We start from the raw sequence: 16,405 nt of genomic DNA on the forward strand, positions 1-16,405 counted from the left end.
CATACAGGGAAACACCACTACTGACCGCACAGGGAAACACCACTACTGACCGCACAGGGAAACACCACTACTGACCATACAGGCAAACACCACTACTGACCGCACAGGCAAACACCACTACTGACCATACAGGGAAACACCACTACTGACCGCACAGGGAAACACCACTACTGACCGCACAGGCAAACACCACTACTGACCATACAGGCAAACACCACTACTGACCGCACAGGCAAACACCACTACTGACCATACAGGGAAACACCACTACTGACCGCACAGGGAAACACCACTACTGACCGCACAGGGAAACACCACTACTGACCGCACAGGCAAACACCACTACTGACCATACAGGCAAACACCACTACTGACCGCACAGGCAAACACCACTACTGACCACACAGGCAAACATCTGACTTCTGACACTTACATGTGTGAGTATGTGAGAGTGTATGTGTGCTTGTCTTTGAGAGAGTGTGTGTTTGTGTGTGCTTGTCTTTGAGAGAGTGTGTGTGTGTGTGTTTGTGTGTGTGTCTGTGAGAGAGTGTGTGTGAGAGTGTTTGTGTGTGAGTGTATTTGTGTGTGTCTGTGAGAGTGTGTGTGTGAGTGTTTGTGTGATTGTGTGTTTTAGAGTGTGTGTGTGTGAGTTTGTGTCTGAGAGAGTGCGTGTGACTGTGTGTGAGTGTGTGTGAGTGAGAGAGTATGTATGAGAGTGTGTGTGTGTGTGAGAGTGTGTGTCAGAATGTGTATGTGAGGGTGTGTGTGTGTATGAGTGAGTGTGTGTGTGAGAGTGAGTGTGTGAATGTGTGTGTGTGAGAGGGTGTGTGAGAGTGTTTGTGTGAGCGTGTGTGTGAGAGTGTGTGTAAGAGTGCGTGTGAGAGTGCATGTGAGAGTGTGTGTCAGAATGTGTATGTGAGGGTGTGTGTGTGTGAGTGAGTGTGTGTGTGTGAGAGTGTGTGTGAGAGCGTGTGTGAGAACATCTGTGAGAGCGTGTGTGTGAGTCTGTGTCTGTGAGTGTGTGTGTGTTTGTAGGGTGTGTCTGAGTGTGTGTAGGTATGAGTGTGTGAGTGTGTGTGTGCGTGAGAGTGGGTGTGTGAGAGAGCATGTGTGAGGGTGCGTGTCAGTGTGTGAGTGTGTGTGTGTATGAGACTGTGCGTATGTGAGAGTGAGTGAGTGTGTGCGTGTGTGTGTGAGAGGCTGTTTGAGAGTGTGTGAGAGAGTGTGTGTGAGCGAGTGTATGTTTGTGAGAGTGTGTGCGTGCGTGCGGGAAAGTGTGTGTGAGGGAAAGTGTGAAAGTGTGTGTGCGAATGTGTGTGCGAGAGTGTGTATGTGTGTGAGTGTGTGAGAGAGTGTGTACCTGTGTGTGTGTGTGTGTGTGTGTGAGAGAGTGTGTATGTGTGTGTGTGTGAGAGAGTGTGTACCTGTGTGTGTGTGTGTGTGTGTGTGTGTGAGAGAGTGTGTATGTGTGTGAGTGTGTGTGCAAGGGTGTGTGTGTAAGTGAGTTTGTGTGTGTGTGAGACAGTGTGCGTGTGAGATAGTGTGTGTGAGACTTTGTGTGTGATAGTGTGTGTGTGTGAGAGAATGTATGAGTGAGTGTGCGAGACTGTGTGTGTGTGTGTGTGTGTGTGTGTGAGAATGTGTATGTTCGTGACTGTGTGTGTGTGAGAGAGTGTGTGTCTGAGAGAGTGTGTGTGAGAGAATGTGTGAGTGAATGTGTGCAAGTGTGTGTGTGTGAGAGCGTGTGTGAGAGTGTGTGTGTGTGTGTGTGAGAGAGTGTGTGCGTTTGAGTGAGTGAGTGTGTGAGAGTGTGAGAGTGTGAGAGAGTGTGAGAGAGAGAGAGAGAGAGAGAGAGAGAGTGCCTGGAGGATCCATGGAAGAGGCACAGGGCAAAGGAAGGATATGGATAGGGCATGGGGGAGGGAGGGGGTAACAGGAGGGTATGGATAGGGCATGGGGGGTAACAGGAGGGGATGGATAGGGCATGGGGGGTAACAGGAGGGGATGGATAGGGCATGGGGGGTAACAGGAGGGGATGGATAGGGCATGGGGGGTAACAGGAGGGGATGGATAGGGCATGGGGGGGTAACAGGAGGGGATGGACAGGGCATGGGGGGTAACAGGAGGGTATGGATAGGGCATGGGGGGTAACAGGAGGGGATGGATAGGGCATGGGGGGTAACAGGAGGGGATGGATAGGGCATGGGGGGTAACAGGAGGGTATGGATAGGGCATGGGGGGGTAACAGGAGGGTATGGATAGGGCATGGGGGGGTAACAGGAGGGTATGGACAGGGCATGGGGGGTAACAGGAGGGGATGGAAGATGTATGGTTGTACAGGAAACATGGGGCATGGGGGATTTTGAAGAGTATGAACTGGGCAGAGGGATATGAGGGGGTAACTTGGGGGATTGAGGATATAAGGAGGCAGGAAGGGGATGTGGTGGTGGGGGTGAGGATTGAGGGCCAAGTGGCCAAAAAAATCATGTGGCAGACTGGGACAATGTCCCAGCAAATCAAAGCGGGCCATCCGTCATTCCAGCCTCACCCCAGCATGGATTTGTCAGCTCGAGCTTGTTTCTTGGATTGGGGTTCGTGACTCCATCCTTGCCCCAGCTCCCGGCCTGCAGAATCCTGTGGGAACTCCTTGCATGTTAGAATTCGGGGACAGGATGTTGGGAAATGTTGCTCGACAGACTGGAGGGACTGACTGTGGACAAGTCCCCAGGACCAGATGGAATGCATCCAAGGGGTCTGAAAGAAATGGCGGAGGTGATAGTGGATGCCTTGGTGGTTATTTTCCAAACCTCGCTGGATTCCGGGGATGTGCCGGAAGATTGGAAAACGGCTAATGTTACGCCGTTGTTTAAGAAGAGTGCCAGGCAAAAGGCGGGGAATTATAGGCCGGTTAGTTTAACGTCTGTTGTAGGTAAAATGTTAGAATCCGTGATCAAGGAGAAAATAGCGAGGCATCTTGAGGGGAATTGCTTGATAGAGCAGACGCAGCATGGTTTCGTTAAGGGGAAGTCATGTCTGATGAATTTATTGGAGTTCTATGAGGATGTGTCTAGGGCGGTGGATGTGGTCTTTCTTGATTTTCAGAAGGCGCTTGACAAGGTACCTCACAAGAGGTTATTACAGAAGGTCAGGGGGCATGGAGTTGGGGGTAGGGTGTTAGCGTGGATAGAGGATTGGTTGTCAAATAGGAGGCAGAGAGTGGGGGTTAATGGGTGCTATTCGGATTGGCGGCTGGTGACTAGTGGAGTGCCCCAGGGGTCGGTGCTGGGGCCTCAGCTATTTACCATTTATATAGATGATCTGGAGGAGGGAACCGAGTGTAGGGTGTCGAAATTTGCGGATGACACCAAGATTGGGGGAACGGCAAATTGTGTGGAGGGTGTGGAGAGTCTGCAGAAGGATCTAGATAGGCTGGGCGAATGGGCCAGGAACTGGCAAATGGAATTTAATGTTGGCAAATGTGAGGTGGTCCACTTTGGTAGGAATAATGGTAGGAAGGACTATTACTTACGTGGCGAAAAACTGCAGCATGCGACGGTGCAGAGGGACCTCGGGGTCCTTGTGCATGAGTCGCAAAAACCCAGCCTGCAGGTGCAGCAGGTGGTCAGGAAGGCGAATGGGATGCTGGCCTTCATAGCGAGGGGGATTGAATATAAAAGTAGGGAGGTCTTGCTGCAGCTGTATAGGGCATTGGTGAGGCCGCAGCTGGAGTACTGTGCAGTTTTGGTCGCCGCACTTACGCAAGGATATTTTGGCCTTGGAGGGAGTGCAGAGGAGGTTTACTAGGCTGATACCGGAGTTGAGGGGGTTGAGCTATGAGGAGAGGCTGAATAAACTAGGCTTGTACTCGTTAGAGTTTAGAAGAATGAGGGGAGATCTCATTGAGACGTATAAGATGGGGGGCGCGGTTTAGAAAAGAGTTGAGGAGGAACTTCTTCACTCAAAGGGTGGTGAATCTCTGGAATTCTCTGCCCGTTGAAGTGGTGGAGGCTGCCTCGCTAAATATTTTTAAGACGCAGGTTGATGGGTTTTTGATAAGAGAGGGGATTAAGGGTTATGGAGAGAGGGCGGGAATGTGGAACTGAGCCGCGACAGATCAGCCATGATCTTATTGAATGGCGGGGCAGGCTTGAAGGGCTAGATGGCCGACTCCTGCTCCTATTTCTTATGTTCTTATGAAATGGCCCGAGCCATTGATCATGGGGAGAAAATCCAGTTCCAATATCAGTTGTTTTCTCGTGTTGTGTTACAGAATTGAAAGAACCCAATGACTCCGAAATAACTAGATGCAGTTTATGATTCAACTTCACATCGACTTGGATTGTCACATTACTGAGCAGCAAGAATATCATCAACAGCAGAATAATAAACCACACAATCAAACAATTAAACAGTAAATTAGAATTAAATGCAAAACAATGCTTTAAAGTATAATCCCTGTGGAATTCTCTTCCTGTTTATCTCCTCCCTTTACCCTGATGTCTCCATTCATTCTTCAATTTTTCTCATAAAATCCACAATTTATTCAATAATGTTTGAATTTTCAGGATATCGAGTGATTTGGGAAATTAAATCAAGATTAGCTGTGACGTTATTAAACGGTGGGGTAGCAGTGAGGGGCTGAATGGCCAGTTCCATTGCTGTAGAATTAGTGGCAGTGGACAGGTTCCATACAGCTTTCATAGACTCAATTGAAAAATTATGACAATTTAACCACGATATAAAATAATCTTGAGCAATTTCCATGTTATTTTATAGCGAAATCAGCCGTATTTACATTGTTATTTCCCACACCAGTCCTCAGCACTTTGCAGTTCTGCACTTCCTGGAAGAATAAATTTGTTAAAAATTCTGTCATTTACTACACTAGTGGTTCTGTTACGATTCATTGCTGTCTGACGATGATTCACTGCTTTCTGATGATGATGCTGCTGGTGGTGGCCCTGGAGGTATTTTCGTTGTTGTTGTTGCTGTCGTTGTTGTTGTTGCTGTCGTTGTTGTTGTTAGGGTGGTTGTTGTTGCAATTGTTGTTGGGGTGGTTGTCACAATTGTTGTTCGGTTGGTTGTTGATGTAATTGTTGATGGGGCAGTTGATGTTGCAATTGTTGTTGGAGCAGTTGTTGTTGCAATTGTTGTTGGAGCAGTTGTTGTTGCAATTGTTGTTGGTGCTGTTGTTATTGCAATTGTTGTTGGGGTGGTTGTTGTTGTTGCAATTGTTGTTGGGGTGGTTGTCACAATTGTTGTTCGGTTGGTTGTTGACGTAATTGTTGATGGGGCAGTTGATGTTGCAATTGTTGTTGGAGCAGTTGTTGTTGCAATTGTTGTTGGGGTGGTTGTTGTTGTTGCAATTGTTGTTGGAGCAGTTGTTGTTGCAATTGTTGTTGGAGCAGTTGTTGTTGCAATTGTTGTTGGGGTGGTTGTCACAATTGTTGTTCGGTTGGTTGTTGATGTAATTGTTGATGGGGCAGTTGATGTTGCAATTGTTTTTGGAGCAGTTGTTGTTGCAATTGTTGTTGGTGCTGTTGTTATTGCAATTGTTGTTGGGGTGGTTGTTGTCACAATTGTTGTTGGGGCAGTTGTTGTTGCAGCAGTTGTTGTTACAACTGTTGTTGGGGTGGTTGTTGTTGCAATTGTTGGGGTGGTTGGAGGGGTTGTTTTCGTTGAAGGAGCGGTTGCGTTTGTTGGAGGGGCGGTTGCTTTTGTTGGAGGGGTGGTTCCTTTTGATTGAGTGGCGGTTGCGGAGGTTGCATTTATTGGAGGGGAGGTTGCGTTTGATGGAGGGGCAGTTGCGATGGTTGGAAGGGCAGTTGTGTTTGTTGGAGGGGCGGTTGCATTTGTTGGAGGGGCGGTTGCGTTTGTTGGAGGGGAGGTTGCGTTTGTTGGAGGGGCGGTTGCGTTTGTTGGAGGAGCGGTTGCGTTTGTTGGAGGGGCAGTTGCGGCCGTTGCGTTTGTTGGAGGGGCAGTTGTGGAGATTGCGTTTGTTGGACGGATGGTTGTGTTTGTTGGAGGGGCGGTTGCGTTTGTTGGAGGGACGGTTGCGTTTGTTGGAGGGGTGGTTGCGTTTCTTGAAGGGGCGGTTACTCTTGTTGGAGGGGTGGTTGTGTTTGTTGGAGGAGCAGTTGCGTAGGTTGCGTTTGTGGGAGGGGCGGTTGCATTCGTTGGAGGGGTGGTTGCGTTTGTTGGAGGGGCAGTTGTGTTTGTTCGAGGGGCAGTTGTGTTTGTTGGAGGGGCAGTTGTGGAGGTTGCATTTGTTGCAGGGGCAGTTGCAGCGGCTGCGTTTGTTGGAGGGGCAGTTGTGTTTGTTCGAGGGGCAGTTGTGGAGGTTGCCTTTGTTGGAGGGGCGGTTGTGTTTGTTGGAAGGCCAGTTGCGTTTGTTGGAGGGGCAGTTGCAACGGTTGCGTTTGTTGGAGGGGTGGTTGTGTTTGTTGGAGGGGTGGTTGTGTTTGTTGGAAGGCCGGTTGCGTTTGTTGGAGGGGCGGTTGCGTTTGTTGGAGGGGCGGTTGCGTTTGTTGGAGGGGCGGTTGCGTTTGTTGGAGGGGCAGTTGCGTTTGTTGGAGGGGCGGTTGCGTTTGTTGGAGGGGCGGTTGCGTTTGTTGGAGGGGAGGTTGTGTTTGTTGGAAGGGAGGTTGTGTTTGTTGGAAGGGAGGTTGCGTTTGTTGGAGGGGCGGTTGCGTTTCTTGGAGGGGCGGTTGTGTTTGTTGGAGGGGCGGTTGTGTTTGTTGGAGGGGAGGTTGTGTTTGTTGGAGGGGTGGTCGCGTTTGTTGGAGGGGCAGCTGCGACGGTTGCGTTTGTTGGAGGGGCAGTTGTGTTTGTTCGAGGGGTAGTTGTGGAGGTTGCGTTTGTTGGAGGAGTGGTTGCGTTTGTTGGAGGGGTGCTTGTGTTTGTTGGAGGGGCGGTTGCGTTAGTTGGAGGGACGGTTGCGTTTGTTGGAGGGGTGCTTGTGTTTGTTGGAGGGGCGGTTGCGTTAGTTGGAGGGACGGTTGCGTTTGTTGGAGGGGTGGTTGCGTTTGTTGGAGGGGCGGTTGCGTTTGTTGGAGGGGCGGTTGCGTTTGTTGGAGGGGTGGTTGCGTTTGTTGGAGGGGCGGTTGCGTTTGTTGGAGGGGTGGTTGCGTTTGTTGGAGGGGTGGTTGCGTTTCTTGGAGGGGTGGTTGCGTTTCTTGGAGGGGCAGTTGCGTTTCTTGAAGGGGCGGTTGCTATTGTTGGAGGGGTGGTTGCGTTTGTTGGAGGGGTGGTTGCGTTTGTTGGAGGGGTGGTTGTGTTTGTTGGAGGGGTGGTTGTGTTTGTTGGAAGGCCGGTTGCGTTTGTTGGAGGGGCGGTTGCGTTAGTTGGAGGGGCGGTTGCGTTTGTTGGAGGGGCGGTTGCGTTTGTTGGAGGGGCAGTTGTGTTTGTTGGAGGGGAGGTTGTGTTTGTTGGAGGGGAGGTTGCGTTTGTTGGAGGGGCGGTTGCGTTTGTTGGAGGGGCGGTTGCGTTTGTTGGAGGGGCGGTTGCGTTTGTTGGAGGGGCGGTTGTGTTTGTTGGAGGGGCGGTTGCGTTTCTTGGAGGGGCGGTTGTGTTTGTTGGAGGGGCGGTTGTGTTTGTTGGAGGGGAGGTTATGTTTGTTGGAGGGGTGGTCGCGTTTGTTGGAGGGGCAGTTGCGACGGGTGCGTTTGTTGGAGGGGCAGTTGTGTTTGTTCGAGGGGTAGTTGTGGAGGTTGCGTTTGTTGGAGGGGTGCTTGTGTTTGTTGGAGGGGCGGTTGCGTTTGTTGGAGGGGTGGTTGCGTTTGTTGGAGGGGTGGTTGTGTTTGTTGGAGGGGTGGTTGTGCTTGTTGGAGGGGCAGTTGCGTTTCTTGGAGGGGCAGTTGCGTTTCTTGAAGGGGCGGTTGCTCTTGTTGGAGGGGTGGTTGCCTTTGTTGGAGGGGTGGTTGCGTTTGTTGGAGGGGTGGTCGTGTTTGTTGGAGGGGCAGTTGCGTTTGTTGGAGGGGCGGTTGCGGAGGTTGCATTTATTGGAGGGGTGGTTGCGTTTGTTGGAGGGGTGGTTGTGTTTGTTGGAGGGGCAGTTGTGGAGGTTGCATTTGTTGCAGGGGCAGTTGCAGCGGCTGCGTTTGTTGGAGGGGCAGTTGTGTTTGTTCGAGGGGCAGTTGTGGAGGTTGCCTTTGTTGGAGGGGTGGTTGCGTTTGTTGGAGGGGCAGTTGTGTTTGTTCGAGGGGCAGTTGTGTTTGTTGGAGGGGCAGTTGTGGAGGTTGCATTTGTTGCAGGGGCCGTTGCAGCGGCTGCGTTTGTTGGAGGGGCAGTTGTGTTTGTTCGAGGGGCAGTTGTGGAGGTTGCCTTTGTTGGAGGGGCGGTTGTGTTTGTTGGAAGGCCAGTTGCGTTTGTTGGAGGGGCAGTTGCAACGGTTGCGTTTGTTGGAGGGGTGGTTGTGTTTGTTGGAGGGGTGGTTGTGTTTGTTGGAAGGCCGGTTGCGTTTGTTGGAGGGGCGGTTGCGTTTGTTGGAGGGGCGGTTGCGTTTGTTGGAGGGGCGGTTGCGTTTGTTGGAGGGGCGGTTGCTTGTGTTGGAGGGGTGGTTGCGTCTGTTGGAGGGGCAGTTGCGTTTCTTGAAGGGGCGGTTGCTCTTGTTGGAGGGGTGGTTGCCTTTGTTGGAGGGGTGGTTGCGTTTGTTGGAGGGGTGGTCGTGTTTGTTGGAGGGGCAGTTGCGTTTGTTGGAGGGGCGGTTGCGGAGGTTGCATTTATTGGAGGGGTGGTTGCGTTTGTTGGAGGGGTGGTTGTGTTTGTTGGAGGGGCAGTTGTGGAGGTTGCATTTGTTGCAGGGGCAGTTGCAGCGGCTGCGTTTGTTGGAGGGGCAGTTGTGTTTGTTCGAGGGGCAGTTGTGGAGGTTGCCTTTGTTGGAGGGGTGGTTGCGTTTGTTGGAGGGGCAGTTGTGTTTGTTCGAGGGGCAGTTGTGTTTGTTGGAGGGGCAGTTGTGGAGGTTGCATTTGTTGCAGGGGCAGTTGCAGCGGCTGCGTTTGTTGGAGGGGCAGTTGTGTTTGTTCGAGGGGCAGTTGTGGAGGTTGCCTTTGTTGGAGGGGCGGTTGTGTTTGTTGGAAGGCCAGTTGCGTTTGTTGGAGGGGCAGTTGCAACGGTTGCGTTTGTTGGAGGGGTGGTTGTGTTTGTTGGAGGGGTGGTTGTGTTTGTTGGAAGGCCGGTTGCGTTTGTTGGAGGGGCGGTTGCGTTTGTTGGAGGGGCGGTTGCGTTTGTTGGAGGGGCGGTTGCGTTTGTTGGAGGGGCGGTTGCGTTTGTTGGAGGGGCGGTTGCGTTTGTTGGAGGGGCGGTTGCGTTTGTTGGAGGGGCGGTTGCGTTTGTTGGAGGGGAGGTTGTGTTTGTTGGAAGGGAGGTTGTGTTTGTTGGAAGGGAGGTTGCGTTTGTTGGAGGGGCGGTTGCGTTTCTTGGAGGGGCGGTTGTGTTTGTTGGAGGGGCGGTTGTGTTTGTTGGAGGGGAGGTTGTGTTTGTTGGAGGGGTGGTCGCGTTTGTTGGAGGGGCAGTTGCGACGGTTGCGTTTGTTGGAGGGGCAGTTGTGTTTGTTCGAGGGGTAGTTGTGGAGGTTGCGTTTGTTGGAGGAGTGGTTGCGTTTGTTGGAGGGGTGCTTGTGTTTGTTGGAGGGGCGGTTGCGTTAGTTGGAGGGACGGTTGCGTTTGTTGGAGGGGTGCTTGTGTTTGTTGGAGGGGCGGTTGCGTTAGTTGGAGGGACGGTTGCGTTTGTTGGAGGGGTGGTTGCGTTTGTTGGAGGGGTGGTTGCGTTTCTTGGAGGGGCAGTTGCGTTTCTTGAAGGGGCGGTTGCGTTAGTTGGAGGGGCGGTTGCGTTTGTTGGAGGGGCGGTTGCGTTTGTTGGAGGGGCAGTTGTGTTTGTTGGAGGGGAGGTTGTGTTTGTTGGAGGGGAGGTTGCGTTTGTTGGAGGGGCGGTTGTGTTTGTTGGAGGGGCGGTTGTGTTTGTTGGAGGGGCGGTTGCGTTTCTTGGAGGGGCGGTTGTGTTTGTTGGAGGGGCGGTTGTGTTTGTTGGAGGGGAGGTTATGTTTGTTGGAGGGGTGGTCGCGTTTGTTGGAGGGGCAGTTGCGACGGGTACGTTTGTTGGAGGGGCAGTTGTGTTTGTTCGAGGGGTAGTTGTGGAGGTTGCGTTTGTTGGAGGGGTGCTTGTGTTTGTTGGAGGGGCGGTTGCGTTTGTTGGAGGGGTGGTTGCGTTTGTTGGAGGGGTGGTTGTGTTTGTTGGAGGGGTGGTCGTGTTTGTTGGAGGGGCAGTTGCGTTTCTTGGAGGGGCAGTTGCGTTTCTTGAAGGGGCGGTTGCTCTTGTTGGAGGGGTGGTTGCCTTTGTTGGAGGGGTGGTTGCGTTTGTTGGAGGGGTGGTCGTGTTTGTTGGAGGGGCAGTTGCGTTTGTTGGAGGGGCGGTTGCGGAGGTTGCATTTATTGGAGGGGTGGTTGCGTTTGTTGGAGGGGTGGTTGTGTTTGTTGGAGGGGCAGTTGTGGAGGTTGCATTTGTTGCAGGGGCAGTTGCAGCGGCTGCGTTTGTTGGAGGGGCAGTTGTGTTTGTTCGAGGGGCAGTTGTGGAGGTTGCCTTTGTTGGAGGGGTGGTTGCGTTTGTTGGAGGGGCACTTGCGTTTGTTGGATGGGCGGTTGTGTTTGTTGGAGGGGCAGTTGCAACGGTTGCGTTTGTTGGAGGGGTGGTTGTGTTTGTTGGAGGGGTGGTTGTGTTTGTTGGAAGGCCGGTTGCGTTTGTTGGAGGGGCAGTTGCAACGGTTGCGTTTGTTGGAGGGGTGGTTGTGTTTGTTGGAGGGGTGGTTGTGTTTGTTGGAAGGGTGGTTGTGTTTGTTGGAAGGCCGGTTGCGTTTGTTGGAGGGGCGGTTGCGTTAGTTGGAGGGGCGGTTGCGTTTGTTGGAGGGGCGGTTGCGTTTGTTGGAGGGTCAGTTGCGTTTGTTGGAGGGGAGGTTGTGTTTGTTGGAAGGGAGGTTGCGTTTGTTGGAGGGGCGGTTGCGTTTCTTGGAGGGGCGGTTGTGTTTGTTGGAGGGGCGGTTGTGTTTGTTGGAGGGGTGGTCGCGTTTGTTGGAGGGGCAGTTGCGACGGTTGCGTTTGTTGGAGGGGCAGTTGTGTTTGTTCGAGGGGTAGTTGTGGAGGTTGCGTTTGTTGGAGGAGTGGTTGCGTTTGTTGGAGGGGTGCTTGTGTTTGTTGGAAGGCCGGTTGCGTTTGTTGGAGGGGTGGTTGCGTTAGTTGGAGGGGCGGTTGCGTTTGTTGGAGGGGCGGTTGCGTTTGTTGGAGGGGCAGTTGTGTTTGTTGGAGGGGAGGTTGTGTTTGTTGGAGGGGAGGTTGCGTTTGTTGGAGGGGCGGTTGTGTTTGTTGGAGGGGCGGTTGCGTTTGTTGGAGGGGCGGTTGTGTTTGTTGGAGGGGCGGTTGTGTTTGTTGGAGGGGAGGTTGCGTTTGTTGGAGGGGCGGTTGTGTTTGTTGGAGGGGCGGTTGCGTTTGTTGGAGGGGCGGTTGTGTTTGTTGGAGGGGCGGTTGTGTTTGTTGGAGGGGCGGTTGCGTTTCTTGGAGGGGCGGTTGTGTTTGTTGGAGGGGCGGTTGTGTTTGTTGGAGGGGAGGTTATGTTTGTTGGAGGGGTGGTCGCGTTTGTTGGAGGGGCAGTTGTGACGGTTGCGTTTGTTGGAGGGGCAGTTGTGTTTGTTCGAGGGGTAGTTGTGGAGGTTGCGTTTGTTGGAGGGGTGCTTGTGTTTGTTGGAGGGGCGGTTGCGTTTGTTGGAGGGGTGGTTGCGTTTGTTGGAGGGGTGGTTGTGTTTGTTGGAGGGGTGGTTGTGTTTGTTGGAGGGGCAGTTGCGTTTCTTGGAGGGGCAGTTGCGTTTCTTGAAGGGGCGGTTGCTCTTGTTGGAGGGGTGGTTGCGTTTGTTGGAGGGGTGGTTGCGTTTGTTGGAGGGGTGGTTGCGTTTGTTGGAGGGGCAGTTGCGTTTGTTGGAGGGGCGGTTGCGGAGGTTGCATTTATTGGAGGGGTGGTTGCGTTTGTTGGAGGGGTGGTTGTGTTTGTTGGAGGGGCAGTTGTGGAGGTTGCATTTGTTGCAGGGGCAGTTGCAGCGGCTGCGTTTGTTGGAGGGGCAGTTGTGTTTGTTCGAGGGGCAGTTGTGGAGGTTGCCTTTGTTGGAGGGGTGGTTGCGTTTGTTGGAGGGGCACTTGCGTTTGTTGGATGGGCGGTTGTGTTTGTTGGAAGGCCAGTTGCGTTTGTTGGAGGGGCAGTTGCAACGGTTGCGTTTGTTGGAGGGGTGGTTGTGTTTGTTGAAGGGGTGGTTGTGTTTGTTGGAAGGGTGGTTGTGTTTGTTGGAAGGCCGGTTGCGTATGTTGGAGGGGCGGTTGCGTTAGTTGGAGGGGCGGTTGCGTTTGTTGGAGGGGCGGTTGCGTTTGTTGGAGGGGCAGTTGCGTTTGTTGGAGGGGAGGTTGTGTTTGTTGGAAGGGAGGTTGCGTTTGTTGGAGGGGCGGTTGCGTTTCTTGGAGGGGCGGTTGTGTTTGTTGGAGGGGCGGTTGTGTTTGTTGGAGGGGAGGTTGTGTTTGTTGGAGGGGTGGTCGCGTTTGTTGGAGGGGCAGTTGCGACGGTTGCATTTGTTGGAGGGGCAGTTGTGTTTGTTCGAGGGGTAGTTGTGGAGGTTGCGTTTGTTGGAGGAGTGGTTGCGTTTGTTGGAGGGGTGCTTGTGTTTGTTGGAGGGGTGGTTGCGTTTGTTGGAGGGGTGCTTGTGTTTGTTGGAGGGGCGGTTGCGTTTGTTGGAGGGGTGCTTGTGTTTGTTGGAGGGGCGGTTGCGTTTGTTGGAGGGGCGGTTGCGTTTGTTGGAGGGGCGGTTGCGTTTGTTGGAGGGGTGGTTGCGTTTGTTGGAGGGGTGGTTGCGTTTGTTGGAGGGGAGGTTGCGTTTGTTGGAGGGGCGGTTGCGTTTGTTGGAGGGGCGGTTGCGTTTGTTGGAGGGGCGGTTGCGTTTGTTGGAGGGGCGGTTGCGTTTGTTGGAGGGGTGGTTGCGTTTGTTGGAGGGGTGGTTGTGTTTGTTGGAGGGGTGGTCGTGTTTGTTGGAGGGGTGGTTGTGTTTGTTGGAGGGGCAGTTGCGTTTGTTGGAGGGGCGGTTGCGGAGGTTGCATTTATTGGAGGGGAAGTTGCGTTTGAAGGAGGGGCAGTTGCAATGGTTGGAAGGGCAGTTCTGTTTGTTGGAGGGGCAGTTGCGCTTGTTGGAGGGGCGGTTGCGTTTGTTGGAGGGGCAGTTGCGCTTGTTGGAGGGGCGGTTGTGTTTGTCGGAGGGGCAGTTGCGTTTGTTGGAGGCGCAGTTGCATTTGTTGGAGGGGCGGTTCTGTTTGTTGGTGGGGTGGTTGAGTTTGTTGGAGGGGCAGTTGCTTCTGTTGGAGGGGCAGTTGCGTTCGTTGGAGGGGTGGTTGCTTTTCTTGGAGGGGTGGTTCCTTTTGATTGAGTGGCGGTTGCGGAGGTTGCATTTATTGGAGGGGAGGTTGCGTTTGAAGGAAGGGCAGTTGCGATGGTTGGAAGGGCAGTTGTGTTTGTTGGAGGGGCAGTTGCGTTTGTTGGAGGGGAGGTTGCGTTTGTTGGAGGGGCGGTTGCGGAGGTTGCATCTGTTGGAGGGGAGGTTGCGTTTGATTTAGGGGCAGTTGCGGCGGTTGCGTTTCTTGGAGGGGTGGTTGTGTTTGTTGGAGGAGCGGTTGTGTTTGTTGGAGGGGCGGTTGTGTTTGTTGGAGGGGCGGTTGTGTTCGTTCGAGGGGCAGTTGTGGAGGTTGCGTTTGTTGGAGGGCCGGTTGCGTTTGTTGGAGGGGCGGTTGCATTCATTGGAGGGGTGGTTGAGTTTGTTGGAGGGGTGGCTGTGTTTGTTGCAGGGGCAGTTGCAGAGGTTGCGTTTGTTGGAGGGGCGGTTGCATTTGTTGGAGGGGTGGTTGTCGCGGTTGTCTTTGTTGGAGGGGTGGTAGCGTCTGTTGGAGGGGCGGTTGCGTTTGTTGGAGGGGTGGTTCCTTTTGATTGAGTGGCGGTTGCGGAGGTTGCATTTATTGGAGGGGAGGTTGCGTTTGATGGAGAGGCAGTTGCGATGGTTGGAAGGGCAGTTGTGTTTGTTGGAGGGGCAGTTGTGTTTGTTGGAGGGGCGGTTGCGTTTGTTGGAGGGGCAGTTGCGACGGTTGCGTTTGTTGGAGGGGCAGTTGTGTTTGTTCGAGGGGCAGTTGTGGAGATTGTGTTTGTTGGAGGGATGGTTGTGTTTGATGGAGGGGCGGTTGCGTTTGTTGGAGGGGCGGTTGCATTTGTTGGAGGGGCAGTTGCATTTCTTGAAGGGGCGGTTGCTCTTGTTGGAGGGGTGGTTGTGTTTGTTGGAGGAGCAGTTGCGTAGGTTGCGTTTGTTGGAGTTGCGGTTACATTCTTTGGAGGGCTGGTTGCGTTTGTTGGAGGGGCGGTTCCATTTGTTGGAGGGGCGGTTGCGTTTGTTGGAGGGGCGGTTGTGTTTGTTGGAGGGGCGGTTGCGTTTGTTGGAGGGGCAGTTGCTTCTGTTGGAGGGGTGGTCGCATTTGTTGGAGGGGCGGTTGCGTTTGTTGGAGGGGTGGTTGTGGCGGTTGTGTTTGTTGGAGGGGTGGTCGCATTTGTTGGAGGGGCGGTTGCGTTTGTTGGAGGGGTGGTTGTGGCGGTTGCATTTGTCGGTGGGGTGGTTGCTTTTGTTGGAGGGGTGGTTGCGTTTGTTGGAGGGGCGGTTGCAGCGGTTGCGTTTCTTGAAGGGGCAGTTGTGTTTGTTCGAGGGGCAGTTGTGGAGGTTGCGTTTGTTGGAGGGCCGGTTGCGTTTGTTGGAGAGGTGGTCGCGTTTGTTGGAGGGGCAGTTGCGTTTGTTGGAGGGGCGGTTGCGTTTGTTGGAGGGGCGGTTGCGTTTGTTGGAGGGGCGGTTGCAGCGGTTGCGTTTCTTGAAGGGGCAGTTGTGTTTGTTCGAGGGGCAGTTGTGGAGGTTGCGTTTGTTGGAGGGCCGGTTGCGTTTGTTGGAGAGGTGGTCGCGTTTGTTGGAGGGGCAGTTGCGTTTGTTGGAGGGGTGGTTGCTTTTGTTGGAGTGGCGGTTGCGGAGGTTGCATTTATTGGAGGGGAGGTTGCGTTTGATGGAGAGGCAGTTGCGATGGTTGGAAGGGCAGTTGTGTTTGTTGGAGGGGCGGTTGTGTTTGTTGGAGGGGCGGTTGCGTTTGTTGGAAGGGCGGTTGCGTTTGTTGGAAGGGCGGTTGCTTGTGTTGGAGGGGTGGTCGCGTTTGTTGGAGGGGAGGTTGCATTTGTTGGAGGGGCAGTTGTGTTTGTTCGAGGGGCAGTTGTGGAGATTGCATTTGTTGGAGGGATGGTTGTGTTTGTTGGAGGGGCGGTTGCATTTGTTGGAGGGGCAGTTGCATTTCTTGAAGGGGCGGTTGCTCTTGTTGGAGGGGTGGTTGCGTTTGTTGGAGGGGCGGTTGCATTCGTTGGAGGGGAGGTTGTGTTTGTTGGAGGAGTGACTGCTTTGGTTGTGTTTGTTGGAGGGGCGGTTGCGTTTGTTGGAGGGGTGGTTGTGGCGGTTGCGTTTGTTGGAGGGGCGGTTGCACTTGTTGGAGGGGTGGTTGCGTTTGTTGGAGGGGCGGTTGCACTTGTTGGAGGGGTGGTCGCGTTTGTTGGAGGGGTGGTTGCGTTTGTTGGAGGGGCGGTTGCGTTTGTTGGAGGGGTGGTCGCGTTTGTTGGAGGGGCAGTTGCTTCTGTTGGAGGGGTGGTTGTGTTTGTTGGAGGGGCAGTTGCTTCTGTTGGAGGGGTGGTTGCATTTGTTGGAGGGGTGGTCGCGTTTGTTGGAGGGGTGGTTGCTTTTGTTGGAGGGGTGGTTCCTTTTGATGGAGTGGCGGTTGCGGAGGTTGCATTTGTTGGAGGGGAGGTTGCGTTTGAAGGAGGGGCAGTTGCGATGGTTGGAAGGGCAGTTGTGTTTGTTGGAGGGGCAGTTGCGTTTGTTGGAGGGGCGGTTGCGTTTGTTGGAGGGGCGGTTGCATTTGTTGGAGGAGCGGTTGCATTCGTTGGGGGAGTGGTTGCGTTTGTTGGAGGGGCGGTTGCATTTGTTGGAGGAGCGGTTGCATTCGTTGGGGGAGTGGTTGCGTTTGTTGGAGGGGTGGTTGTGTTTGTTGGAGGAGTGGTTGCGTTTGTTGGAGGGGTGGTTGTGTTTGTTGGAGGGGCAGTTGCGTAGGTTGCGTTTGTTGGAGGTGCGGTTGCATTCGTTGGAGGGGTGGTTGCGTTTGTGGGAGGGGCGTTTGAGTTTGTTGGAGGGGCGTTTGCGCTTGTTGGAGGGGTGGCTGTGTTTGTTGCAGGGGCAGTTGCAGCGGTTGCGTTTATTTGAGGGGTAGTTGTGTTTGTTGCAGGGGCAGTTGCAGCGGTTGCGTTTGTTGGAGGGGCGGTTGTGGCGGTT

At 53.7% G+C, this 16,405-nt stretch overlaps 1 protein-coding gene across 1 annotated transcript; it reads right to left on the minus strand.

Annotated features, from left to right (window-relative positions):
- Positions 1-4,297: 4,297 nt before the first annotated feature.
- On the minus strand, positions 4,298-13,307 carry LOC145349748 (uncharacterized). The gene is made up of 3 exons (XM_080198281.1): positions 13,257-13,307; positions 10,090-10,156; positions 4,298-5,735 (listed from the first exon to the last, which is right to left on the minus strand). Exons 1-3 carry the CDS (start codon positions 13,305-13,307, stop codon positions 4,897-4,899), a joined length of 957 nt encoding a protein of 318 aa, XP_080054407.1. The 3' UTR covers positions 4,298-4,896.
- Positions 13,308-16,405: the final 3,098 nt, after the last annotated feature.

Source organism: Carcharhinus amblyrhynchos, chromosome 11 (assembly GCF_965287045.1).
Source record: "Carcharhinus amblyrhynchos chromosome 11, sCarAmb.v2.hapA, whole genome shotgun sequence".
NCBI classification, from domain to species: Eukaryota; Metazoa; Chordata; class Chondrichthyes; order Carcharhiniformes; family Carcharhinidae; genus Carcharhinus; species Carcharhinus amblyrhynchos.

What these genes read in the sequence shown, in the direction of transcription:
- LOC145349748 (XM_080198281.1), bottom strand. Translation starts at nt 13,307, where the DNA reads ATGCAACTGCGCCTCCAACAAACGCAACTGCCCCTCCGACAAACACAA. An exon ending in CCCTCCGACAAACACAACCG is followed by an intron (nt 10,157 to 13,256) that starts CCCCTCCAACAA and finishes AACAAACACAAG; the next exon opens with CACCCCTCCAACAAACGCAA. An exon ending in CAACTGCCCCTCCAACAAAC is followed by an intron (nt 5,736 to 10,089) that starts GTACCCGTCGCA and finishes CTCAATCAAAAG; the next exon opens with GAACCACCCCTCCAACAAAA.